Here is a 27380-nt window from a genome sequence, read left to right on the forward strand (position 1 = left end):
TTGTCCTTATGACCTGTACTGGTGCACATTTCCTTGACCCAAACAAAGAGAAAAAAATCTAGAAGATGTATTCATTTAGAGACAGGTTTCTTTGGGGACAATTAGTGAGAAAAATGAGTGTGATGCAAAGGATCTCTGATTTCAGACAGTTTATTTTAAGCCTATACCTTAACAGCAATGATAAATGAGTGCCTCATGTATATCATCGCATGTGTGTGGAGGTGTGATGATCACACTGTGCAGTGTGAAGAATCAACTCTCCTCTTTCCTGGAGTAGCTTTTCAGGGGGAATCGGAGCGAGATCAGAGCAGTGGAAGATGTCTGTGGAGGGACGGGATGCGTCACTGGATTAGTGCCTGAGAATCCGTCCCAGCCTCTTCCTCCTGAGCCTGCTGAGACGCCTCCAGAAGGGCACGACACTCCCGGCTCCGCTCTCCCTCCACCAAGCCTTCCACATGAGCCAGCCAAGCCTTACCTCCCCACCAGGATGAAGAAAGAAAAGAAAACGCACGCTTTGCTGTTTCTCCTGCTGCTTCACTTCACCTTGGGTGAGGCTCTGCTCTTTTTTTCCCCCCGTCTTGGTGTGTTCTTAAGACTCCCTGCCTTGCTTTTATCTGGTTAATCCTCTAACGCAGAGGGCACGTCCATCAGACTGTTCATGCCTGTGCTCCATTAGACTGTGTGTGTATTGAAGTTTTTGTTTGTGTTTTCATTGTGTAACATTGAACCCAAATGTGTTTATAATTCCTCTCCTTCCCCCTTCTCCTGCTCTCGATTCCTGCCCTTTTTTAGCAAGTGAGTGTTACAGTTCTCAGTTGGTAGTTCACCGTGTTTAGTACTTCATATTTAAAATTGAATAGAATTCCATTGAAATGACTGTGAAATGTTTCAATAATGTGGAGGAGCTTTCTAGCAGATGAGGTCGAGTCACTTCTTCTTTCCAGATAACTCAGATCATGTTTTTGTTGTTTTTGCCTTAAAGGACAAACAGATTATGCTCCGTATTTTCATGACAATGGCCCCAGCAGTACAAATGGAAATATGGCCTTGTTCAGCATCTCTGAGGACACGCCCGTCGGTGAGGCTCACGCCCAATCTCATTCTGATTTCACCAGTGATAGATGCTCGGAAATTAAAGACGCAAAATGAAGTTATTTTTGTTAAAACTTTATTTTAAGTGTCTTGATTTTCAAAACGAAGTGATCACACCTTGTATCAAGGCTCCGGCTAATCACTGTAATACGTTTTGGATTGTGACGCACATCAGGGCTTATGGGAAGAAAACAATGTGGGTGGCGGCTCCGCTGACCTGATGATCGAACAGATGTCAATGCTCACCGTTTGTTTCCTCAATAGGAACACAGATATACGTCCTGAACGGGACGGATCCAGAGGGAGATCCAGTGCGATACGGTCTGACGTACGAAAAGGGCACAAAAGAATATTTTAATGTAGATCCTAAAACAGGAAATGTTACTTTGATTCAGGAGCTCGATCGAGAGGTGAGCCTGCTCATAAAACACTCTTGTTTAGAAAGAGCAGAAAACCCCTTGACTCGTTAATATTATGAATGTTCTTTTTACAGAAAGAAGCTGAAATCTCATTGCTTGTGAGCATAACAGACGGTCGAAACAAAGTAAGTCTTTATTAAATGCTGAATTATACTCATATGTGATTAATTTATTGCATTGTTCTCCTATAGATTCCAAGTTTCATAACATGAAGTTTTTACATTCATGTGACAAATTTACAGTATATTTGTGTAGCAAAAAGGCACAACAAATATATATTTAATGATGTTTCTGGGTACAACAAAAGGTGAAAGCAGCATAAAGTATCTTGCAGTTCATATTTGATATCATTGGTTTATAATTCTTCTTGTTTTTTTCTTGTTTCTCTCAGGTTGTTCAGACTGTCAGGGTGTTTGTCACAGACACCAACGACGAACCACCGGAATTTCAAAACCTGCCTTTCATCATTGACATTCCTGAGGTGAAATATCTGAAATTAAATTAACTGTAAATGTTTTTGAATTGTTTTATTTTACCATTATTAAGCCTAAACCCAGAGGAAGCAAGTTACCTATTAGTTTTACTTTGTTGCTAAAGTTAATTGACTTTTTTCATTTTACCTCTGAATATTCATAACTTGATCTAACAGAAGGATAATTATTGTGAGTAAAGTGAGTTTTACAATTAATTTTTCTCTTATGTTGTTAACAGGACACTGCTCCAGGAAGTAGCATCTACAAAGTTCAAGCAGTGGATAAAGATATGGGCTCCGGAGGCAGCGTCTCATATTATCTACAGGTACATTTACAGCTTTGCTTGTTTGTTTTTTTGCACAGTAAACCATAATTATGCAGAACGTGCTCTCTGACGTGCGTTTGCACTTATACAGCATAAGCAGAATAAGGAGACCTAACAGGATTATAATAGCAGAAGACCCCAGGCTTTGGCCTCGTTGCTTTAGCAGTTAATACACCCGATTGATGAATTTATCTTAAAAATGTGAAGCACTCTGCAAAGCAAGAAGTGCAGAAATATCTTTCAACAAGATCAAAATGTTCATTTTGCACATGGTGCTATTACTAATCACGGCTCCCTTCAGACCTCTGTTCCAGTGATGCTGACTGGCCGGTTGAGTCAGTCGGGGGTGAGCCCAGAGGTTGAACTGACATCATGAGAGCTGTCCCGACATGTGCCGGGAGGAAAAAGAGCATTCGAGTGGTGTGGAGGGAAAGATTAATCTCATACCAGAGAGCAGTCTGGAAATGGTGTTACTTCAGTGGATTAAATTTCAATTACATTTGAGCAAGGCATTGAAGGCTTAATAGGGGCTTAGGTTTGGTCAGGGCCAACAGCTGACAGCAGAGCCGTTTGTTACTGTTCATGTGTGAACAGTGAGATAAAACTGTTCAGAAAAGGCCAAGGTTGCAGGTTGAAAGTTGAGCATCTGCCCAAATAGCTGAACTGGAAATTTCACACGTTGTCTCATCAGACGTCCCCCTTCGCCAAGTTCACCATTGATGGGCACAGCGGGATCCTCCGGGTCAAACCTGGAGAGACTTTGGACTACGAGACCACGCCTACACACTTTGTGACAGTGGTTGCAAAGGTGAGACACTTCTGTTGTCATCCATATTCAGCTCTGGGTCATAATTTGCTCTCTCTCAACACTCTATGCACATTATGATACCCAACTAATCACATTATTAAGATTTTTAAGGGAGAAAATATAATAATCAAGTCTGGTCTGAAAAAATACAGAAAATATGAAAATGACTGGGGTGAATCAGTAACCCTGATTAGTTTCCACAAACAGCTTCGCATTTGACACATTTATTCTGGTAGTTGTTCAAATTAAATCTGTTAAGAACCAGGGAGATTTTAACAAGCATGTCTGGTGCGGTGTTGAAAGTGCTTCTCCTGAAGCGACGGCGATCGTCTCGCTGATGAGCTCGATGGAAATGAAGCCTGTGTTTTTACTTAGGTTCAGTTGTGAGTAACTGTTGATAGCAGTAAGTAGATTTGACCTCTTAAAAAAAAGCTCATTTTCATGATACTGGTCATATTTCAGATACTGAAAGGTTAACACGATGATAGCAACTGTTAATCTGGATACAAGTGTCAGTTTAAGATGCATGTCAAACCAAGATAATTCTGCTTTCTGCCTCACTTGTTCTCAGGACGGAGGTGGGAAGTACAAAGGGAAGCACCAGGTGTTGACCTCCACAGCGACCATAACAATCAATGTTCTTGACGCCCAGGACATGCCTCCATCCTTTGTGGGAACTCCATACTTTGGTTACATTTACGAAGTCTCCGTTCCTGTAAGTCTCTGCATTGTCTTGTTCTTGGCAGATTTTGTTTTTAAAGGAAAATACTTAAAAATATCTTCTTCTTTTTTGCTGCAGGGCTCAGAAATATTCACAGTATATGCCAAAGATGGAGACCAAGGCAATCCCAACCCCATCCATTATTCCATTGTAGATGGTGAGAACAAGAGGCAACAACTTAATGTGTTTGTTGTCATGATCAAGATTTATATCCTTGATTGCGTTCTTTGAAATCATATTCACACTTTGCATGCACTTTCAATATGTCTTCCAGGAAGTGATGGCGTGTTTGACATAAATAGCACCAGTGGGTGCATCACTCTGACAACCTATCCCTCCCAGCTGAAGAATGAATTGTATGAAATTAAAGTCAAGGTAACACAATGTTTGAGTCCTTACACTAATATATGAGAAATATACAAATAATATAGTGCTTTACCCGAATGTGTTAATGTCATGTTTAATCCCAGGCGTCTGAGGTTGGACCGAACGATACGCTGCTGGATTACGACATCACCATGGTGACGGTGCGGGTGGTGGATCTCAACAACCATCCTCCAACCTTCTACGGAGAAAATGGACCTCAGAGCAAATTCGAGGTCACCATGTACGAGCACCCGCCCGCAGGGGAGATCCTCCGAGGCTTCAAGATCACAGTCAACGACTCTGACCAGGTACATGTTCCTGCATCTGACAGTATAATAAGTAACCTCGAGTCTAGTCAGTCTCCAACTTCATTGGTTTTGTTTCTTTGTTTCTGTCTCCACTCTTGTTTTCAAGGGAGCAAATGCGAAGTTCAAACTGAGGCTGGTGGGACCGAACCGGGTGCTGCGAGTGGTTCCTCAGACGGTCCTGAACGAAGCGCAGGTGACCATCATTGTGGAGGACGCCTCTGGCATCGACTATGAAAAGGGGTCCACCCTTTCTTTCAAGGTCAGATTTCAGATAGCGGTTGAAAAAGTTGTGACATTTGGTCTGTTTAATGTCAATAATGTGTTTGTTGAAAACATACATTTTAATAGATCTATGTCCGGTGTTTGACCGCTTAATTCTTATTATGGTGCTATAAGCAGATCAGAATCAGTTTATTCGAATGTCTTGGCTTCCCACCAAGTGCTTTATGAATTACATTAAATTAATTCTTTTTATCTGTTTCTGGCTCACGCTATCTCACATGTGAGGAAATGTTAAACTGTGAGCTATATAACCTTCACTCCTGGAATCACTGATGAATGCAGATGCGTTTTCATTTGTACAAATGTGGATTATTACACCATAAGGTCACCTGTAGGCATGAATGTGAGAGTGTAACCCCTGCAAGGTCTTTTGTTCCATCAACTCTGATTAGAAGTTGAAGGAATGAATTGTTTTGCAATAAACACTTGGTGTTGTCTGTATGCCCTACAGACATGAAATGTGTTAACATCCTTTCATTGAGAGTGACAGTCTCACAACGCAGCGGCTCTCTCGTGTTGCTCTGGGTTCAGTTTGTAAACAGGCTAATTGATTGATCCACTGAACGTTTCGGTGCTAATTCTGTGACTCCTCAGCTGCTGGCGGTGGAGATCGACACTCCCGAGCGCTTCAGTGCCACGGCCGACATCCTGATCAACCTGCTGGACACCAACGACAACGTCCCCAAGTTCACGTCGGAGTATTACATCGCCCGGGTGCCCGAGAACTCTCCCGGAGGCTCCAGTGTTGTGACTGTGACGGTGAGTCAATCACCATTAAACTCCACTTTAACCTGGGCAAAGTGATTATATAATCCACCAATCCTTTGACGAATGCATATTACTCAGTGCGGTTCATTAGGTGAAAGCAGGTTAGAGCCCACCCAAAAAAAAAAAAAAAAAAGAGCATGTCCGCCGTGTTCCCTGGCTTTTCCCGTCCTCTGCTGCTTCTGGTTATGAAATATAATATCGCCATGTCACGGTCTGGCTTGCGTTCCATGTAATTCCTCATTGAGAGGGATTATTAGTAGAAATGCTGGCACGTTTTGTCTCGTGCTTTCCATTAAACTGCGCGCGCCCTGGCAATATGTCTAGGTTGCATCATGTGATGTAAAAAGCTTTATTTTGCTTCAAGGTTAAGCGTGCTGACCTATGCTTGCATCCCCGCTCATCATGGTAAAAGACTCCACCCACAAATACATGAGCTTAAGACCCCAGCTGGCTACAACAGGGTTTATTTAAAAATAATAAAAAAAAAGGCACTATGAATCATACGCAGTCACCTTGATTGTTTTTCAGTAACATTTATAGAAATTCACTGTAAATTTGTTTCCAGTCTTGTTTAATAAGTTCAAACTGTATGAACTGTCACGTCTTTTTTCCCTCAGGCAAATGATCCAGACACCGGGCCTTGGGGAAAAGTCAAATACACGATTTATGGATCAGGATCAGATTTGTAAGTGAAAACCAGTCAATCCTGCCGATTTAATCTGATCGGATATTTAACTCTCGCTCCTCCACCGGGCTCTTCTCACAACACAGGAAGTTGCTGAAAGGGTCCTGGTAAGCGCCAACAGGACATCAGACGGGTGTCATCTTTGTGCCTTTGATGGCGGAGATGCACAGGAAACCTGCCTGATTGGCCCCACTGCCACACAAACAGCTTCGCTCGTAAAATGGCTGCAAGATGCTAGCTAATCTCCTAATTGGATTGGAGGGTTAAAAATAGACAGCCTGGCTGTCTCACATAGGCAGAGCCAATTAACATGCAATGTGACAGCTGGAGCCCCAGAAATGGCAGCTTTGAAAAGCAAGGCAGCATGCAAGCGAAGGAAAAGTGAGAATTTATGCCCGTCTGCAAGCAGCGACCCGAGTTAATTGTGCGAAAGTTATCAGTTTCAAAGCAACTTGTGAATTTTCACAGTGGAAAACAAGACTGAAAGTCGGCTGAGTAAGATGGCGCCGAGCCAACATTGAACACACTTGAAAACACATAAAAAGCACCGTCTCAACTTCCACGTATTGAAAACGTTCTGGTTTTCAGATGCTTATGCCGCCTTTTTCTGTCAATTCAGAAGTTTCTTGTTCTGATGAGAGAAATGGAAGAGTTAAGGGGTAGAGGGGCAAACAGACTATATGAATATGCACACAAATACATACACCAGCTTAATCCCTCGTGTTGACAAAGAGTATCATTCAGTTTATTAAAAATTTCAGAAATGCCTGAATGAACTTATTATCAAACAATTTTATTTTAAAACTTGTATTTTTGAAAAGTACAGGAAATCTGAAAATCTGAAAGTATGGAGCAAATGTAAAAAACTGCAACAAAATTTACCTTCTGCTGCTGCCTATAAATTATACCACAGATTTGTTGATCTTCGACATAATGGCGCTGAAAATGCAAGTTTATCTCGGGTTTATATAGGACTGTAGGATAATCAGTAATACGTATGAGTTGTTCATTAACTGAACTTCAGCAATTAAAAAAAGCTTTCGCTACTATTTTTCTATTAAGAAATGGACTTCAAACCAGATATAGTGCAAAATTACACTTGTGTTGTTTCTGTATATTAATGAATCACCCAGATTAGTTTTTTTTTTTTTTTCAGCATGTTTCCTTTAGTAAAGCATAGACATCTGCTTTGAGTCGGTATGAGTCACGCAGTGCTTCACAGGGTTTATCTAAATGTGTTTCTGACTCATGCGCCGCTTTGTCTCTGACGCAGGTTCGCCATCAACCTGTGGACGGGCATGATCTCCACGCAGCCCTGGACCAGCCTGGACGCAGAGGTCAGGTCCAAATACAACTTCTACGTCAAGGCCGAGGACTCGGAGGGGAAGTACAGTCTGGCTGAAGTGTTTGTCACCGTCCTGGACATGAACGACCACTCCCCTGAGTTTCATGACAAACTCCTGGAGAAGACCATGGTCATAGGCTCGCCTGTCAAAGTCGAGGTACATCAAGCCCGAACATTATCCCGCCGGACAGAGAGACCAGTGTAAAGTCTCTCTATTCAGACCCGAGTGCCGTGTCTTCCAGGCGGTGGACGACGACGCCGAGTCTCCAAACAACGTCATCGAGTACTCCATCACGGCGGCCGACCCTGAGAACGCGTTCGACATCGACACCGAAACAGGCGAGATCCAGCTGAAGCCCTACATCAAGTCCATGGAGATCGTGGAGAACATCACCAGGCAGAAGGACTGCAAGTGGTCTCTGGTGGTCCAGGCCAAGGACCGAGGCTCCCCGTCCTTCAGCACGACGGCGGTGGTCAACATCGACATCACGGAGGCGGTAAGACGTGATCTGGCTGGCGGCACGCTTCGCAGCGCTTCTTATTCCAGGCTTGAGGCGTAGTTTTAGGCGGTTTGAGATGAATTCGGTGATCATGCTGCTACTGCTGAACCAGGCAGCCACATTACCGTCTAGCTACACAGTATTCTTTGTATGTTAAAAAACTAAATGTTATCCTTCAAAGTTTTCAGTCATTTCAGTCCAGTTTTTTCAGATCCTTCATGTTTTCATCGTTCATTTCATCATTTCACTCTTCATGATGATTCAATGTCTTTTGGTTTTTGTTTCTGTGTTGTGTATCGTGCTTTTCAGATCAAAGGCCGAGTTATTTCATACTTCATGGGCCTCAGCAAGCGTCCGCTGACTGTTTTTGGGATTTTTTTCAGCATTGTCACGTCCCTCATTTTAATGACAATCTGCATATCCACAATCCTGTACTGTCACGCGGTGAAAAAGTCCCGAATCAACCCCGAGAGTAACTATGTCAAAGTGATCCGCAGAGTCAAGTGAGAGATAAACTGGCAACTTATTGCTCATTCGTGATCACTAAGCAAATGTTTACTGGCTGGCTATTGTCTGTAAAAGAGTACTGGAGCACACTTATAGGAGCAATACAGTAAGAGTTGGGATAAATTGATCATTTTTGTTTTTTTTGTATTTTTACTATATTTTGATTGGAAAAATATAAACGAGGTATTTTTCTAATTATGTACTTTTCACATGTACCATTTTTATACTATTATAAAACTTTATAAATATAGAGTATATGTACTTTTTTTTATCAGAAGCATAACTCAGATTATTTGGCTGTTAAATTGACTAAGATAGAGCCTTTTACTTTGGATTTAGAGCTGGATTTGCTGACTTAATCTCCATTTTTTTTCACCCCCCCCTCCACAAACATGCATGTCACAGTTTTGGTTGTCATCCCTGTCGGAGAAATCCTAATGCACCGCACTGCCAGACGCGCTCCCAACAACTAGCGTCGTGCTTAGCTCCTAGCCGTGCATCAGCAGCCTCGCACCGTAGGACAGAGGAAGCCAGTGTGGCTGAGCGTGGGCGTGAAAGTGTTGGTAGACATGTTGTCCGGGTCTCCTCTGTCAGTGCTTTGTGCGTCCATCTCTCACGCTTGCATGCTGTGGCCAAATGTTGCATTACAAGGCTGGGATTCAGATTCAAACGATCTCATTTGTGCTCTTTTACAGACTCCTCTCAAGGGGCCTATGGCGGCCTTTTTAATGAAAAGTAGGGACAATCCTTTGAAAGCCCTAGGCATGGTCACTGTTGTTGTTAGTGTGTTGGTAGGAGTGACTGTCTTGATCTCTACGGCTGTGTACATGCGCAACTCAAAGTCCAACAGGATCATGCCGGTACGCCGCATCATCAAGAGGAGACCCAGGGACCACCGGAGCTGGACCTTCAGCTTGCCCGGTGTCAAATTCACCAACTCTTCGGAGAAGTTCCTCGTCGGCGACCCGGAGGGCGCCCCCCAGCGGGACTCAGGCAGCCCCCGGCCGAAGCCTCCGCCTCCCATCGCTCCCTCGCTCCCCCCTCCGCCCCCCTCCAGCACACGGTCCTGCGAGAGGCCGCGGGCAGTCCCAACCATATCTGGTGCGCTGGCCTCCAAAGGCTCCAAGAAGGCGAAGTCAGGCCGCCGCAAAGAAGGAAACATGAGCTCCGCTTTAGTGTCGGAGCTCAAAATGAAGCTGGAGCAGAAAATCAATGAGAGCAACCAAGGTTATTATTAACTATGGCGTACCATGATCTTTGTCAGCTTTTTGTTTGCTCTGAATTCACCTGAACTACATGTGAAGATCTGGCAGGATGAGCCCAGATGTAAGAAAGGTAATATAATCATGGACTCCTTGACAAACCGGGTTCAGGGGAAGAAGTCTAACAGTCTGGTGCAGTCAGAGATCACACACCACACTGCCATCTTGAGGAGGATTACATCAGCTTAGCAAAAAGAAGCACCGCTGTAAATTCCCCCAGAGGAACATGTAATATATTCAACCAGAGAAAAAAAAGGATTTTTGCCCTTTAAATCCTTAAAAAGAATCCTTGATGCTTCTTGGAGCATGCAAATGAAGGACACTTGGAAGAAAAAAAACACAGATTTTTATGAAGTGCTAAAGGACCTGTGTGGTAATATTTTTATTGTGTTACGTCGGCGGCTGAGAAGTTGCTTTTTTTGTATGATTACAATGTGCCACGGTAGATTCTCCCAGTAACAGAGCTCGGTTTAATTTATTTGAGTGAGTAAATATAAGAAATGCAGAAAGATGCTTTTATATAACTGTACATGGGCCCCTTTTATTTACGCAGCGTGACATGATTTCCTTATTTTATAGACTACATATATAACAAGATTCAAATTCCATCTCGCAATAGTACATGCCATCAGATTGCCATGTATACAATTACTTTGAGGATTCAGATATTTAAATGTAGATGCGGTTTCAAACATTCAGGGTCCACAATGATACTTTCCATGTTATTCTTCAATGCCTTCAAATGTAGGCAAATAAAATGTTATCAGAGTAATGAATATCTAGTATTTGATTATATCTTAACTTATTACTGTTTTAAGTAAGTTAGGGTCAACTATATATCTTAAATGTGGATTGCATTTGCCTGGTCCTTCAAAGTAACATATTTGTACCGTCTTTGTACTGTCTTGATTTTGAATAAATATTTGAAAATAGTTTTGACTCCGCTCATTTTTTTTTCCTGGTTGCTAGACTAGTTTGCCTTTATGTAGTTTTACTGTCAGGTTAATGTTAAATGTCTCTAAAGGCACAAAACAAAAGGCTAAAAGTCATAAAACAAGTGGAAATCACCCAGAGACATTTTTTACATTTCTGTCTGCATTTCTGCCTCAGTATGTACACTCAACAAAAATATAAACACAACACTTTTGTTTTTGCTCCCATTTTTCATGAGATGGACTTAAAGATCTAAAATTAATTCCAGATACACAATATTACCATTTCTTTCAAACGTTTTTCACAAATCTGTCTAAATGTTTTGATAGTGAGCACTTCTGCTTTGCTGAGATAATCCGTCCCACCACCAAACATTTAGACAGATTTGTGAACAACGTTTGAAAGAAATGGTAATATTGTGTATCTGGAATGAATTTTAGATCTTTGAGTCCATCTCATGAAAAATGGGAGCAAAAACAAAAGAGTTGCGTTTATATTTTTGCTGAGTATAAATGAGCTGGGGTAAACTAAAGCGCCCATAACTGTAATTGAAATAATGTAGATGCAAAAGAAAAAGTCCTAAATGAATATGAAAGTCATGCAGAGTCAATTCACACACATGCCAGCTTCAACTGGAGGTATTCTTAATTTTGTTAGACTAGCTTGTGATTTTTAAAAGTTAAAAGATAATTGAAGAATCAAATGGAAACTGCAATAAAAACTGTTCATATTTCTTTCTTTCCCACTAATCTGATATTTCTACCAATATCCTCAGCCCTATAGGACTCAACGCAGAGCTTAAATTACAAAGTATGGCCTTTTAATTTTTTTCTAATTTACCTTAGAATATAACTTTATATTAATTCAAGCAGTTTTCCTGTACAGGATCATTAAAATGTCTTTTTTTTTTAACTCTAACTTCTGAAACATTGCCTAAAATGATATGCATAAAATAAAATACAAGTTATTCAGTACATCTATACTCATTCAAATAAACACTGTGAGAATTTAATGTGGATGCGAGTGCAATGCTGTGTGTAAACTGAACAAAAATCATTTAAAATGACCGTTATTATGTCCTGACTAGGGGAGTTCAGAGATGTCATTAAATGGGAATATCATGTCCCGCTGACAGGGACTCGGACAGAAAATCGCTTTAATCTGCTTACCAGTGTATGTATAAATGCACAGGAAAACACTGCTTATGTAACAAATCCTCTGAGTGATTGTGCTAAAAAATCTCAGCATGTCTCGGCATTCATCTTTCAGTTCATTTTAATCCACAAGCAACACATTTTAAGTCATGACTTGATTGAAAAAATAAATAAAATCAGCAGTCTGTAAAAATATAACACTAAATAATACAGATGTGTTGTTTTCAGCGCAGTGGAACCATAAATCTTCACAAAAGATCCTTATTTATCATTTAGTCTGCTGATGGTGTTGAAGAAATCTGCACAGGATTGTATGTTTGGTACATAAAAATACATTTATATACACTCAGTATCAAAACATTGCTCTGTACAATTATAACAACATTTTATATGAACAAACATTCCCTATAACAGGATTAAAAAAAGGCATTTTATGATTTTAGCAGACACTAACTTTGTGCATCTCATGTTTTCTGTAGTATTACAACAACAGTTAGAAGAACGTGTATAGAGAAATAAGCTCCTAGGAAATTGAAGATTTCTTAATGAACATTTCTACTGTTTGACTGAAATGTAATTCAAATACAAGTGAAAAAATATATTAGATTGTCATTGAAAAGTCAATTGTTTTGTGATACGTTTCATTCACAGCATATGATTTGTATGCATCTTTAAAATGACCTCGGGATAGAGAAATATGAAAAAACCTCTTTTAGGTAATATTAAAGTAATTTGTAATGGTTTATTTTGGGCTTAAACAAAACATAAAACAGAAAAAAGCTTGAAATATTTCAGCTTATGTGTATATATTTTTGAGATGCTTCTGTATGACAGGCACAAACCTCTTAAGATATGCTGTTTACAGACATTATTTGCATGCGTTTGTACAGCCTTTGAATCTGCTAGTACAGATGAGCTGCGCTGCCTCCTTTGCACCGATCTTCAGACTTCCGCCTCTTCTTGGGCTTCTCCTTGGAGTCCCTGCACAGGCCTTCATCGCTGGCTGCCTGCAGGCTGTCGAAGGTGCCCTGCCTGTCCGTCGCCTGCAGGTTTTCCCCCCGCATCCTTCTCTTCTTCCACAGGTTCACGCAGCGCTCCACGCAGCTGAAGCGCGCCTCCGTGGTGCAGGCGTACATGCCGGCGGGCACGGAGAGCACCATGGCGCACACGATCACGATGATGTGGATGAGCCGCTCCCGCTGCTCCAGCTCACTGATGTCGCTTCCCGTCACAAAGACGATGCACTGGCCGTCTCTGGGCGGGTGGTTCTTCAAGGTCACACACACCTCGTATTTGGTGGCGGGAAGCAGATCGCTGACTGAGTAGCTATTGATGCCGGGCCCAATGTAGATCATCTCCTTCTTGGGCGAATCGTATTTACCAAAGTGGATGGTGAACCAGGTTTCCGATGGGTTCTCTGTTACTGCATGCCACTCCAGGGTGATACCGTAAACTGTCTGTTTGGCAATGCGGATATCAATGTAGACGTTTTCATCCGACGAGAGCATGGGGACAGGCGGAGAGAGGCTGCTGGAGGAATTGGAGGAGCTGACGTTGAGCGAAATGTTGACAGAGGAGTTGCCGATGAAGTTGTTAGCCGTGCAGGTGTAGACTCCTCGATCCACCAGGTGGAGCGAGGGAATCACCAGCTGAGAGGTAACAGTCTCCTCGTCTGCTTGGGTCTCTATAGCTGCGAGGAGAACACAGGGCATCAGGAACTAAAGCAGCCTGCCAACATAAGTCATGTCAAAGTAAGTATAAATATTCGTATAATGGCATTTTTCTGTTCAGAAAATCATCCAGGATGAAAAATCGCATACACCTCACTAAGTACGCTCACAACAGGTTTACAACAGTTTAATGGATGTTAGTCATATAAAAACATCTTACCGGCAAATCCTCTTATAATCTTCAGTCTGTACATCCAGTGAATGGTCGGGCCCGGCCTGGCCTTCACTAAGCATGTGAGTGTTGCATTTGCACCAAGAGGTAATGAAATGTTTGTTTCTGGAGCAGAGGCCTCGGGCTTCATGCACGTTTTCAGCTGGACCTCGTGGAAGTACTTGTCTGCTTTGGAAGAGGGCCCGGAGCACATCAGATAGGAGTTCATCAGAATGATGGGCGGGCCGACCGTCCGGATGAATTCAACGAAGCCTTTGAGGCGGCAGTCGCATAACCAGGGGTTGTCGTGGAGCGCCAGAACCACATTGGCCACCACACCTTCTTTGCCCCAGGCTTTCTCGGCCGTTTGGTAAAGGGGCCAATTGGTGAAAACTTCTTTTGATATGACACTAAGCTGATTGAAGGATAAATCTAAATAGGTCAGTCCTGGTAGGTGTCTCAGAGCGTGCTCGGGAAGCACATCCAGTCGATTGTGCTTCAGGTCCAAAATCTTGAGTTTGGGTGTGTCTTGAAAAGCTGTCCATGGCACTGAAGTCAGCTTGTTTCCTTGTAGCCTCAGTTCTGTCAGGTTATCGAGCCCCTCTAGGCTTTTAATGTTCATGAGGGTGATGTCGTTAAAGTTTAGCCACAGGAACTCCAAGGCACGGACGTGGGAGAACGATCTGTGAGGTAACTCGGTCAGGTGGCAATTCTCTATTCTGATTTTTGTGAAGTTATCAGGGATGTCTTCCGGGATTCGCCCCAGGGAGGTTTCCATACATAGTAAAGATCTAGGATGGTAGATAAAGCATATATTGAGAAGAGACACTCACGCTGAGCACGCATTTTATCTTTCACACAATTATAAGCATTTTTACCACTTTCTGATGTCACTCTAAAGGAGTCAACACAATCTAACCGGAGCTTTGGTTGTTCTAAACAGGTTTATTCCTGAGTCGTGCCCTTCCTTTAAAAACCTCTAGCCTCTAGATTCAGTGGTAACTTACCTCCCAAGGTTTTCATCTGTACAGGAGCAACCGAGCAGACAAGTTGATGATCCAGGGCTGATGAGATACATGACTAAAGCGATACGTAATGCAACACCGAAGGTGTCCATGTTCCTGGATGAGCATGTGAAATAGGCCTGTGAGGGCTGGACATGGCTGTGGGCTGAGTGGAAGAAAGCCTATTACCTTAATCTTCCTTGACGTAACACTTAAGACATATGAGACACAGGAAAGGTGTATTTATAGGGATGGTCCACTTTGGAAATTACTGTTGGATTTGCATGAAATAACAGAAACGTTTACCTTTTTGCATTTCTAATCTGTTCTTCATCAAAAGATGCTTTTCATTTTGTTTTGTTTATTTTCAGGAACAACTTCTCCTAAATGCTGTGCATCACTGTAATTGAATTCGTTCCTTGCCCCGCCGAGGCCGTAGCGCTGTCAGGACAGGAGGTCCATCTGTATTAAGCGAACCGGAGCCCGTCAGGCTTAGCGGCGCTGAGAGGGAGGGCTGCACAGCGACAGAGACAGATGTCTGGAAAGAGCTGTAATCTGACCTCAATAAGCTCAACGCTGGTCGCCACTCAGGTTGTTAAAGGCCGAATTAGTGAACACTACAAGTGTTAAAACATAGGATCTACCTCACTGTCATTTTAATCTTTAACTTTTTTTTTTATGTCCAAGCATTTTAAATAACTACAATTATAGTTAAATAGAATAATCTTTAAGTTTCAAATTCAATGTCATGCAGTATATTAGGATGTTTTATATAGATTTGTATCTGGGAAGTGGTTTTTAAGATAAAAAATGATGTGTTATCCGGTTAAAACAATGGATAGGAACAGAGTTTTTGTAATGCCAATCAATTATATCTCCAAGACCTCACTCCTCCATATTTGGAAACTGCATTTTCACTTTCAACTGCAAGCTCTGAGAAATCTTTCTTTAAAAACAAATTTTTTAATCATAAAAACATTTCACGCTATGTAGCCTGCCTCAAAATAGCTGTATAATGCACTTAAGCACTTCTTTTTTTTACAAAGAATTTTTACTGTGCGCAAAATGAAGTTGTAAGCAGGTATCAATACATGTTTTTTCATGTATTTTGTTTTTATTTAAAAAAAAAAAAAACATATAGTACATTTATGCATACACATATGTTTCAGGTTAGAAATAGTTGCACATTATAAAACATACTGTATTTTAAGTTTTGGACCCAACAGTAAAGCTGGCACATGGACGTGGTACTGACATACAAAATGGACTAAACTGCTGGTTGCCGTAATACTTTGTGCTTCAAAGATTCAAACACAATGCTGAGGTTACATGTATCTTGGAAAAAAAAAAATAATAAATATTGAATGGGTTTAACAGAGTTTCATGATCAAAAATTATCAAGATATTTTCTCCGAAAAACATCACCGTTCAAAGTGCTGGGTGAATTAAAAAAAAAAAAAGTTATTTTTACACATGTACACCACATTTATATAGTAAATCTGAGCCTCTGTGTATAAGTTCCCTTTTTTATTCACTCACAGCTGTGAAATATCGTCACACAGCATGTCCAACGCTAACAGTGTCCTCTGAAGAGTCTTTGAGCAGCACGACGGTTTTTCCATTCACACTGCAGGCGGTTAGAAAGTGTGTCCTCTTACAACGGAGGGATATGTTTGGTTCTAGCAGAAGTACTCATTGGGCGGCCCTTCAGTCCTGGCTGTGGCCTCCGAGTCAACACTTGACCTCGCCGAGAGCAGCCTGTTGGACTCGTCGGGATTCAGCCGGGTGAGGTACTCGCCCTCCATCCCTCTGGCTCTGGCGTTTGGGGCGAGGGTCTCAAACGTGACGTACGAGTCCTGCATTTCCTTGGTTTGTCTCCCCAGCAGTTTTTGGCAGCGTTTCTTGATCGCCCCGCAGCAAACAATGAGTGTCAGGGGGACGGCAATCACACACGCCACGGTTATCACCACCACGTTGATGAGCTTCTGAGTGCCGCTGGCGCTCGCCGCCTCATCTGTTGAGAAGATTACGCACTGCTCCTTTTTGGGGATCAGGCCTTTGACGCAAACGCAAGCAATGTACTTTGTCTTTGGCACAAGGCCGTCGATCGTGATGCGGTTCTTTCCGGCGCCCACATTGATCCGGCGCATGTCCCTCTCGCCGAACACTGCGTAAAGGACGCTAAACTCCGTGGTGTTCGTGGACGTCGGAGCCCGCCAGTTCAGCGAGACGGTGTGGTCCGTGTCGCCGATCACTTTCACCGATCGCACCACCCTTTTCTCAGGGGCTTGCTGTAAGGAGGAGGCATTAGCTGCCAAGTTACTCAAAGCATCCGGCGGCACCTCCACGGACTTTTGAAGGTCTGACGCCTTGCCTGCTCCCTGCGAAGCTCCATCGGAGACGCTGTAGCTCTCAATCTCATACTTCCCCGTCACGCCTTTGCCGTTGAGGGGTTCGATGATGGGTTGCGCAGCTGCGCTGGTCGGCGGTGGGACATATCTGGCAATGAGCTTCTCCTGGTATGCCGCGCGTCCAATGCCGCCAGGCCTCTTCCCTCTCGCTCTCTTGGGGGAAGCGCCACCTGCTTCTTCGGACCGAATGGAGTCTGTGATGACCAGGGAGATGATGGCGTCAGCGGTGCCCACGAAGTTGGTCGCTTTGCACACGTACTTCCCAGAATCGCGGTAAGAGACGGCGGGCACGCTGAGAATCGACCAGATGATGCCCTCCTTTGAGACCTCTTCCTGAACTGAAAAATCGAAAAGGAGACATCCAAAGAGTTAAGCAGATTAGCACGGGAACAATAGTTTTAATCTCATTGACACTTTTACTGGGACTGAAATAAATGTTCTAATTTAAGCACATCTGGATTAATCCTGGGAAAAAATAAAAATAAAAATGAACAAACTAACTCACTGGTGCCGTTCATTTTCTTGCCGTCGGCGCGGCTCCAGGACAGCTCGGGAATGGGAACTCCGACGGTACCGCAGCGCAGGAGGACATTGTTGCCCAGCGAGCTCCGGACTCGAGCTACAGCCGTGTGCACCCGGGGGCCCTGGCACCTCTGCAGCTCCGCTTCGGTGAACAGAACCCCGGACAGGCTCTCCGGGTCGGCGCACTTCAGCCGCGTGTCTATGAGCGCCACGGACGACGAGGGGGATTTCTGGAACTGGACCAGATCGTACAGTTGACAGTCGCACATCCACGGGTTGTCATGAAGACCTGCAGAGGAAAGAGTTCGCACAGCACGTTAAAATAAACAGAATTAGTCCAACACAGCACAGACAATAACTATAATTAGACTAATCCCGAACCCAGCTTTAAACACTGCTGATGTCAGTGAAGTGGTCACCGTGCAAGGCAGCTTAAAAAACACACTTCCCAATGTCCCAAAATGTCACAGCATTATCCTCACCTAGAATTAGTTTGGAGGAGTCGCTCTCCTGGGACGGCTTCACGCTCAGCCACAGGGTGAGAACGTCACCGGGAATGGTCGCCAGGCTGTTGCTCGACAGGTCCAGATAGGTGATGTTCTTTATGTAGGCGGTTGCTTCAGCTGGGATGGTGGAGATCTTGTTATTGTGTAAATCAAGGAGCCTCAGGTTTGGCATGTCAGTCAGAGAACCCCAGGGGAAGGAGGTGAGCGCGTTTCCGTCCAGCCTCAGCTCAATCAGGTTGTAAAGTCCCCGGAAGCTGTCGGCTGTCAGTGAATTCAGTGAATTGAAAGACATCCAAAGAAACTCCAGATTATTGAGGTAGTGGAAGTTGTCGCTGGAAATCCGCGTGATTGCTGTCTTCTCGATGCGCAGCTTTGATGTGTCAGTGGGGAAATTTGGCGGGATCACTGTAATCTCCGGGTCATTGCAAAGCACGCTCCTGCAAGAAATAACAGTAGAAGAAAACAATAAAAGTAAGATCAACACAGTTTTTGGATTAATATTTGAACTACTTTAAAGCCTAAGAATCAAACAGTGGTTTTCACATAAAACAAGTCACCTTAAAATTGCATTTTCTTTAAATATAATATAGTTCAGTTTGAGAGAAAAAAAAACGTAGTGGCCTATTGTTCACAGTAACAAGCAAAGAAGATTAAAGAGCAACTCCAAGTTAATCCTCCACTGCAGAGTGACTGAATAGAGTAAAGCTACACTGAAACCCAGTTTATAATAAAACAGCCCTACTGGCAATGAATTTAGTTTAAAGAAGAAAAAAAAAAAAAGAATTTACCTTGCTTTAGATCCATCGCTGAGTTTGTGGAAGAAGCAGCTGCACTGTGCAGGACATGACCTGCTCAACAAGGGGAAAAACACTAGAGCCAAACAAAAAGCAGCAGTGAAGTGTCGATTCATGTTTCCCCCTGCAAGCAACTAGTCACTATTGCAACTAAACTACAATTCAGGGGGGGAACTGGGGGCTGAAGGTGGTCGATCTAACGGGACATCGGATGCATGGTGGTGGTTTGCAGGCTCGCAGCTCCACACTGCTCGGACTGGTCTGAGTCCTCAGATAAAAAGGATAGGCAGGGATTAGAGAGGGACTTGGGTTATTTTCATTCACACGATTAGGCTATTGCTTCCTGGAAGCTGATAGGCTGCATGGTTTTCACTTTTCAGTTTCAAAGAAACATTTTCAAACCACTCATTGGATGATTGATAATGAGATGGATCATTATATTAGAATATTTAAATCTACTGCATTTGGTCCAGTTTACAGTCATTACCTACAATGTGTTTCAGCTGGTTCAGTACTTTTAGCAGTGTAGGTTGGGTGGTTATCCAACAGGTAATTTTAACAGGAAATGAAATGTTCAGTACAGGAAGCGGATATTCATTCTCCTCCTACTATTGATGATTGGAATAATGGAATGATTGGAACAGAATGATGATGGAAATAAACACAATAAAGATTCAATACATTTTGACTAAATGGACTGAGTATGTCAAACCCACCAACTGATTTTTCTTATTTTAATTGGAGGACATGTTTCAATTTCGAGTGATTGCTAAATCAATCTGCTCTATATTTTTTGTGATTTATTTTAATAAATGCTCTATACATTTTTTTTGGTTTGTTTTGCTTTGGTTTTGCTTCATGGTTTTCCAGTGAGCTTCCCTTTTGTGCATCGTCCACATTAATATTTTGTTTGAGTGTGAACAAATAAGGGCGGAATCAACGAGTACTGCAAACCAGATCCTTCAAGAAGTTTTGTAACATCTGTTGAAATGAAACATTGTACTTTGAAACTGCTTTCTGTAAATAGCCAAATTGCATTCGAATAATTATCCTTTATTACTATTATTATTATTATTATTATTATTATTATTATTATTATTGTTATTATTATTATTATTATTATTATTATTATTATTATTATTATACGTGCATGTTGCACGTATTTCACATCAATAGACATGAAATATTTCTTAAGTAGTGTTTACTGTATTACAATATTTTCTAAAATTACAAAGTTTTTCTAACCAGAGACACAAGTTCTAACTATAGAAAACTTTAATCTTTTCTGTGAATGATTATACAAATGACTGTCAAAACAGGAAGTACATGTCCTGTCCTTAAATGGTACTGCATTATCACCACTAGATGGCGGTGTGAAATTTCCCAGGTTATTTATAGGAGTGTTGCTCGATCCAGGGCTGCTCTTCAGAATCAGGTGTACAGGTCAGCATCTACAACATGCAGGGCTCTGGGGCTGAGGATCAGGACTGGACACCACTGATGTACTGACACGTTTATTTGGAATAATTCAAAACTGGCTGGGATTAGATGTACATTAAAACACTTTTCACATCTGCTTGATAACCTTTGGTAGCTGTTATACTGGATAGTTAAAAAAAAAAAACGTGTAAGTATTCAGTCACAAAAAGCAGAAAACGTCCGTGTTCAGAGTGACACACTTTGTAGATGGCAGATGTGTTTTCAAATCCTCTGAGGGGTTTTTCCACAGGTGCAGAGGTTAAAGGACACGGCGGCACTGCCGGATTTCAAATCCTTTAATCCAGTCATCCCTCCGTCACTTAATTATCAGTCTTTGTTTCTTTTCTGTCGGGAGGGCTGTCCCAAACAGGGCAACCTTAAACCCGGAGTCTTCCCTACCGAGCTTTTCTCTGAGTGGGAGCAGGTTACAGAGAGCCGTCTTCTAAAAATACATCAGTGAAATAAAAAATAAAATCTAATATCAATGTGTTAAATGTTTAAAATGATCAGACAGTAGAAATTAATAACAAACTGAAAAACTCATGAAAGTTTTAAAGCTTTGTGTGACTAAATAACCTCTAGTAACCCATTCATCCGTCTATATTTTCTCAATTTTTGAAAACAAAACCATTTGTTTTATTTCTGTCTTCCTTGTTAATGATCTTCTGGTCTTTTGGCACAAATATAATCTCAACAGTGAAACCTTTGTTTCATTGCAAAGCCAGCAGATTATGTTGGAGTAATTAACTATTTGCCAATGGACTTGAGTTTAACCACGGCACAAATTCTTTTTTCATAGAAGTTAACATGAGGTTATTTACAGATCCACATTTGGTTTCTTTTATTTATGCATTTGTAACCACACATGATGAGAAGGTGAACTCAGATGATGCTGGGATAGAAGATCAATCAGCAAATACGTTTTTGAAAACACAAAACAATGCAGATTATGCGTCGTACCAGCAGATCCGTCCTCTGTGTTCATGTTTTCAGTTCAGACTGGCTCCAGTCTCATCAGCATCAGCTGCAGTAGACTAACAGATTGGATGTTTCACTGACGAAATTGGCCATTTTACGAGCCTGTATGACTTCACACCTGCTCAAAAACAATCAACTTTTCCAGGCCTCGTATTGAGATTAAGGCCAGCAGACAAATATTCTGATACAAATCAGATGCTCCAAATTGTCCGTTTATCTGTCAGACGCCATGCGTTTCAGTGGCCCCATGTGTCGGAGCAGCAGATGCAGCGTTAAGCTTGCTCTTCTTGGACGTGAGGAAGTCCGTGACTGCGGCGAACGCTGATCTTTCAGTCATGACAATATGGGCAGTTTGAGAAAAGGGTATTATAAGCCCATTGGGACACATCATTACTCCATAGTTAATGAGTTTGTGGTAATCTGCGGGCAGATTAGTGGTGCAATCAGACTCTGCCCAAATGCTACATTTTAAAATGCTCCGGGCTGCTGTGGGAGCCAGAGCTCGCTTTTCAGCTGCCCTTGATTGTTTAAATTATTTTTTTTACAACTATTTAATTAGATTTAGTGAATGAGGTGACCTTTGACCTCAGACTTCTCAAGTAGTTTATGAATGAAAACTACCATTTTTGAATATCACAGTTAAAATCTGATATCAGTTCTCAGGGAAAACGCTAAAAACTGTTTCAGCTCACCAGTTTATACCCTGAATATGAACAAACCCGTAACAGCTTTGCAGACAAACCTGTTTCACTCTAAACCAGACAGATAGAAATCAGTGAAATCTGTGTTATGCTGTTGAATTACTTAAAAAGTAAGGCAATGGGCAAACTTGAGCAAACCACACAACACAACAGCTGTTGCCTTTATTTGGAACACTGCCATTGTTTGAGGAGACTGGAACACGCCCATCCACGATCTCTCCCCTCCTCACTGAGAGTTCGCCACAATAAACTTAATATGCATGTCTTTGGACTGAGGGATTAAACTGGCGTGACCTGAGATTGACCCCAAACAACACTAGTGGAGGAAATCTCCATCTTGAGGAAAGAAGTTTTCTCAAGCTGGAGCGACAGAGGCGCAAAAACACAGAGAGGATATCAGTGACCTGCATTCAAAGGTCAACGCTGATTGCTGTGTTTTCAGTTGAAGGACTCTAACCTGGCTTTGGGGTCAAAAAAACAACATTTCCCATGTTTCCATTCTCTTCCCTGATTTGTCTCAGGAGTTGAGGGAACGAAACCCCTGGACTCATCAGACAGAGACTTATCAACAACTTCTGCGCAAACTTTGGTGTGCCTGCAGGAGTTTTGAGGGACGCCCGCTCCGCTCGTTAGGACATTCTTCGGGGGATTGCAAAAGAGGGAAAGAAGGGGAGGGGGAGGGGGGGGGGGGTTACTCAGATTAGTCTTTATGCTTTTTCACGTGAAAGAGCCTTTAAAAGGCGCCATTTTGTAGGCAAAAAGTTATTTGCTGCGCAGCAGGGAAAGTGTCCGTCGGTGAAAGTTTGGCTCGCGCGCTTCAACATGGCAGCGTACACTTTACCGGAGGGTTTCTCGGAGTTTGACATGTTTACATTCGGCACTGCGCTCCTGGTTGGAGGTAAGAGAGCGATCACCAACACGGAAAGGGTTCTGTGTGCAGGGATTTAAAGGGACAGAGCCACCGGGGAATAAAGGTCCAGTCAGTCCAGGAAATGTGCGCAAAAACAGTGAAAATGTTTTTAAAATCCAAATTGCAATCAGAAACAGTAATTTACGGCACACGTTTATTGGCACTGGGTGAGTAGGTAAATGTGATAGCAGGGACATCTGATCCTCTTGTTTTCTGTTCCAGGCATGCTGGGATTCTTCCTCAATGCCATCAGCATCGTGTCCTATCTCAGAGTGAAGGAGATGCGCAACCCCAGCAACTTCTTTGTGTTCAACCTGGCCTTGGCTGACCTCAGCTTGAATATTAATGGACTCACAGCTGCATATGCCAGTTACCTCAGGTTTGAGACACCTAGAATTCTGTCATTTTGAAAAGTAGAGGTACAGATTTGATTGATTCATTTTGTAAATCTAAAGATTATGAAATGATCTCATATAGAAAAAAAACCCATAAAAACTTTTTGGACTATGCAAAAACATGTTTGCACTTCACAAACTGAACTGAACTGAACTGAACTGAACTGATAATAACTTGGTTGGACTTAAAAACACTATGGATTGCATTTAAAGCTGATATTTTGAAAGGACTATAACCATCAGTGAGCAACTGGATCCCTCTGAAATTCTTCAATTCCTGCAGCTTCAGTATCGACAACTGTGACCGATAGTTAAAAACCGGTTTTATGAATGTGGCAAGTAGAAAATACAACTAACAAATAAAAAGTTATCTGAAAAATATTTACCGTACTTCACGTATCTGCAAAACACATGCAAGATCAGTAACTTTTCTTCCATTGACACCCTTTTTATGAACATGTGAGCACATTATTGCTTCATTAAGTTCCTTAACAGACCAACAATGTCCTATAATGATTTTTTTTTTTTCGTTTCGTTTCATTTATTTGGGCATATCACATAACAAACATATGAACAAGAATATGCAACCATTCAATAAAAGCCCAAAAGGAGTAGGCTGAAGCAGAAGCTTATCAGTGCCTATATTATTCAGTCCAAACTTCATAAACCTGAATGCATTTAGTCTGAACATTTAAATTTCTTTGAGCAATTACCAAACTGTGATGAGAAAACTAAGACTACATGCTCATTAGTTACTTTGGAGCCCTGATTTAAATTGTTTGCTGCCTCCTTGCTGATCTGTGCATGTTGTGCTCAATACTGACACACAGTAGGGCAGAATCCAAAATGCAAAAAGTAGGCGAACAAAAGGACAAAAGTTTATAAATTGAGTTTCATAATCATGCATTCATGTCGATGCTGTTTCATCCCAGTGTCTGTGTTTATGATTTGGTATGTTAGTCAGTCAATATAGTAAGTCTATCTGAAATTAATCCAGTAAAAAAAACAAAAACAACCAAAACTGATTGTTTCCTTTAATTTGTCATGACTCACATCAATGCCTCCCATCATGGATTATGTTGGATTATGTCCCAGCATTATGTTGGATTCTCCACCAAGAATCAATAGTTCGTCTAAATTGGACAATAAAATGCACTTTCTTCTGCATTGATTAAAAGGAAACTAACCTTATGTGCCATTTTCTCTCTATTGTACTGTTGTTATGAGTCAGTTTTGCATCTGCATGCTATTTGTTGACACACCCATCTTTGTCCCTCTTTAGGCAATGGCCGTTCGGTCAAGAGGGCTGCGCCTATCACGGTTTCCAGGGGATGATTTCAGTCTTGGCCTCCATCAGCTTCATGGCTGCTATCGCTTGGGACAGATACCACCAGTACTGCACCCGTGAGAGCAAAGCAAAACTCACAATCCACTAAAACGGCACCGTAGCAATAGTAAAGATAGTTTAGAAGATTTATTTTTCATCAGTTTAATGTATGATCATTGCTGTCCAGTTGGAAAAATGAGTCAGTTGATACAGTTTTGCAGCTGCTGAGCCTTCATAGTGAAGCCCAGTAAATCTGATAGGTTCCATGTGTTTCTCCTGCAGGACAGAAGCTTTTCTGGAGCACCACTGTGACGATGAGCGCTATCATCTGGATTCTCTCCATCTTTTGGGCCGCCGTGCCTCTCATGGGATGGGGCGTGTATGACTTTGAGCCCATGAGGACGTGCTGCACGCTGGACTACACCAGAGGGGACAGGTAGAGAAACATTTGCTCCTAATTGTGGGATTGCAGTCCGTTAACTCTGAAGGGAACTATTTAACCCGTTTGTTCCCACTGAACAGGGACTACGTCACCTACATGCTGACTCTGGTGCTGCTCTACTTGATGTTCCCAGCTTTCACCATGTTGTCGTGTTACAATGCCATCCACAAACATTTCAAGAAGATCCATCACCACAGGGTAAATGTGCTGTGGTGTTTTTTTTTTCTCGTTTCACAGGAAGAACTAAATCTACTAAATCTGTTGTCAGCTTTTTTTACTTGCCTATGAAGAACAACAACAAGTAGAGTTATATTTAGTATAGTTCGACCAAAAAAGCAAACATTTACCTGACAGTCAGACATAACAGAGTGTATGGTTAGTTTTTAACTCGATACTCTATGTGATTTAAATGAAACAGGAATGTTTTATTATGACTACAGTCTGGTAAGTAAATTTACAAAAATGACTAAACAACCATAGAACAAGAGTGTTTACCTCGAACATGAATAGAAACAGTGAAAGGGTGGACAAAATATGGAAAAAATGAACTCGTAATAAGAATTTAACACATTGTTTTTTTTTTCATTGTAAATTATACTATATAAATTTAGCATTTCCATTATTTCCATCCATCCATTGCAACAGCTGCTATAAAAAAGAACTTGTTCATTAAAATGTGTTCGGTACTTGTTGCCTAATAGTGTTTGTGCAACATTGTTGGAATGTAAATCCACTGTATCACATGTAACACTGTGGATTCTTATTTGCTGTAGTTTAACACCAGTGTGCCTCTGAGGGTCATGCTGATGTGCTGGGGCCCGTATGTCCTCATGTGTATCTACGCCTGCTTCGAGAACGTGAAGGTGGTGTCTCCAAAGCTCAGGATGGTGAGTGTTTGGATCGAAACTCAGACGAAATCAAAAGGAGGAGACATTTTCTTGATTTTACTTGCAATTTAATGACGCTTCCAATGAGAACCAAAAGATCAAACTCACGTTGATCAGTGTCATTAATGTTATAAATGGCTGAAATAATGTTTGTTTGTTTTTCTTTCATAGGTGCTTCCAGTTGTTGCAAAGACAAACCCGATCTTCAACGCCCTCCTCTACTCATTTGGGAATGAGTTTTACCGCGGAGGCGTTTGGAACTTCCTCACTGGACAGAAGATTGTTGAGCCTAATCTCAAGAAGTCTAAATGAGATGAAAACGCTTGTAGAAAAAGAAAAAAGTCTAGTGCCAACGTCGACTCATCCTGCTTACATGCTAAGATGTTGTTAAGTGCCCGAGCCATGAGGATGTCTGTACAGTCGTGTCGTTTTCGTACCTCTTACTTGACACTAAATCAAACTGCAGTCCCTTGAACTCACACTGGATTCGTGTAAATCTGCAAAATGCGCCGCAGGTCGTTTCTCCTTGTTCTCCAGCAACTCTCCGTCCACACTGAAACCACTCACAATAAACACAGATGCTGCCTCTCTTCTACCGAATGCTTCATTTATCTTAAAGCGAGAAGTTTTTAGAGATCCCATTTTCATGACGCGGAAGTCCCGAGCTTTAACGAAACAGATGAATCGATTGTGTTGTTCAGCGCACTGCGAGCTGTGATGTAAGTTTTATAAATAGTCAGGAAGCATTTAGTGTGCTAAGACTCTATTATGTAATTATGCTTCACCTGAGGCAGCGGGGACTTGAATTCCTCGGGACGCAAACTGACCAGGTTGTAAGCATGGCTGCTGAGGCAAATCATAATCCGTCATCTTGGGCTTGAATTTAACCCTTTTTCAGGCAAATGACCAAATTTGGTTACTTGATCAGTAGATGAATGCTGCTTGTGAAGGATTTAGAAAAAGCTTATTTGTGAAACTTGTGGCACCGAGGCTTTAAAAATCTCGTGGTGACGTAAACACTGATGGATGGATTCATTTTTTTGTTTAATCTCCACCAGTACTCACTAAAAAATATCTCTTGTTCTGCATATAAAAGAACTGAAAAGGAGTTATTAATCTCTTTAATGTAAAGTAGTGTTATTATTGGCAGTTTGACGCCTGCTGTCTTTTTAAACGCCACATTTACGACAAGCGT

General features: G+C 41.9%; 4 protein-coding genes across 5 annotated transcripts; 2 read left to right on the forward strand and 2 right to left on the reverse strand.

Moving 5' to 3' along the window:
* The first annotated feature begins 299 nt into the window (after positions 1 to 299).
* Positions 300 to 10782, forward strand: LOC115393181 (cadherin-related family member 1). 2 transcript variants are annotated; one of them, XM_030098039.1, is made up of 18 exons: positions 300 to 548; positions 793 to 795; positions 983 to 1078; positions 1357 to 1502; positions 1586 to 1636; positions 1903 to 1992; positions 2223 to 2309; positions 3001 to 3117; positions 3689 to 3832; positions 3917 to 3995; positions 4113 to 4213; positions 4309 to 4512; positions 4619 to 4771; positions 5389 to 5553; positions 6180 to 6247; positions 7521 to 7749; positions 7835 to 8089; positions 9295 to 10782. In XM_030098039.1, the coding sequence occupies exons 1-18, from the start codon at positions 488 to 490 to the stop codon at positions 9835 to 9837; spliced, it is 2592 nt and encodes an 863-aa protein (XP_029953899.1). In that variant the 5' UTR covers positions 300 to 487; the 3' UTR covers positions 9838 to 10782. The 2 variants fall into 2 exon arrangements, with proteins under 2 accessions (XP_029953899.1, XP_029953901.1); XM_030098041.1 differs by lacking the exon at positions 793 to 795 and having other exon boundaries at positions 309 to 548.
* A 2068-nt stretch (positions 10783 to 12850) lies between these two features.
* On the reverse strand, positions 12851 to 14946 carry LOC115393182 (leucine-rich repeat, immunoglobulin-like domain and transmembrane domain-containing protein 2). Its single transcript, XM_030098042.1, has 3 exons — positions 14837 to 14946; positions 13839 to 14620; positions 12851 to 13638 (listed from the first exon to the last, which is right to left on the reverse strand). Exons 1-3 carry the CDS (start codon positions 14944 to 14946, stop codon positions 12851 to 12853), a joined length of 1680 nt encoding a protein of 559 aa, XP_029953902.1.
* A 1566-nt stretch (positions 14947 to 16512) lies between these two features.
* Positions 16513 to 19182, reverse strand: lrit1b (leucine-rich repeat, immunoglobulin-like and transmembrane domains 1b). The gene is made up of 4 exons (XM_030098043.1): positions 19061 to 19182; positions 18249 to 18709; positions 17750 to 18055; positions 16513 to 17582 (listed from the first exon to the last, which is right to left on the reverse strand). Exons 1-4 carry the CDS (start codon positions 19180 to 19182, stop codon positions 16513 to 16515), a joined length of 1959 nt encoding a protein of 652 aa, XP_029953903.1.
* Positions 19183 to 22912: 3730 nt separating this feature from the next.
* Positions 22913 to 26775, forward strand: rgrb (retinal G protein coupled receptor b). The gene is made up of 7 exons (XM_030098044.1): positions 22913 to 23122; positions 23357 to 23513; positions 24812 to 24933; positions 25139 to 25292; positions 25379 to 25496; positions 26072 to 26185; positions 26357 to 26775. Exons 1-7 carry the CDS (start codon positions 23047 to 23049, stop codon positions 26495 to 26497), a joined length of 882 nt encoding a protein of 293 aa, XP_029953904.1. The 5' UTR covers positions 22913 to 23046; the 3' UTR covers positions 26498 to 26775.
* The last annotated feature ends 605 nt before the right edge of the window (positions 26776 to 27380 follow it).

The sequence above is a fragment of the Salarias fasciatus genome, chromosome 8 (genome assembly GCF_902148845.1).
Source record: "Salarias fasciatus chromosome 8, fSalaFa1.1, whole genome shotgun sequence".
Classification (NCBI taxonomy): Eukaryota; Metazoa; Chordata; class Actinopteri; order Blenniiformes; family Blenniidae; genus Salarias; species Salarias fasciatus.

Coding starts and splice junctions, on each gene's coding strand:
- LOC115393181 (XM_030098039.1), top strand. CDS start 488: ATGAAGAAAGAAAAGAAAACGCACGCTTTGCTGTTTCTCCTGCTGCTT. Junction 3,996..4,112: donor CCATTATTCCATTGTAGATG/GTGAGAACAAGA, acceptor TATGTCTTCCAG/GAAGTGATGGCGTGTTTGAC. Junction 6,248..7,520: donor TATGGATCAGGATCAGATTT/GTAAGTGAAAAC, acceptor TCTCTGACGCAG/GTTCGCCATCAACCTGTGGA.
- LOC115393182 (XM_030098042.1), bottom strand. CDS start 14,946: ATGGACACCTTCGGTGTTGCATTACGTATCGCTTTAGTCATGTATCTC. Junction 14,621..14,836: donor ACAGATGAAAACCTTGGGAG/GTAAGTTACCAC, acceptor CTACCATCCTAG/ATCTTTACTATGTATGGAAA. Junction 13,639..13,838: donor GATTATAAGAGGATTTGCCG/GTAAGATGTTTT, acceptor TTCTCCTCGCAG/CTATAGAGACCCAAGCAGAC.
- lrit1b (XM_030098043.1), bottom strand. CDS start 19,182: ATGAATCGACACTTCACTGCTGCTTTTTGTTTGGCTCTAGTGTTTTTC. Junction 18,710..19,060: donor AGCGATGGATCTAAAGCAAG/GTAAATTCTTTT, acceptor TATTTCTTGCAG/GAGCGTGCTTTGCAATGACC. Junction 17,583..17,749: donor CAAGAAAATGAACGGCACCA/GTGAGTTAGTTT, acceptor TCGATTTTTCAG/TTCAGGAAGAGGTCTCAAAG.
- rgrb (XM_030098044.1), top strand. CDS start 23,047: ATGGCAGCGTACACTTTACCGGAGGGTTTCTCGGAGTTTGACATGTTT. Junction 23,123..23,356: donor CACTGCGCTCCTGGTTGGAG/GTAAGAGAGCGA, acceptor TTTCTGTTCCAG/GCATGCTGGGATTCTTCCTC. Junction 23,514..24,811: donor GCATATGCCAGTTACCTCAG/GTTTGAGACACC, acceptor GTCCCTCTTTAG/GCAATGGCCGTTCGGTCAAG.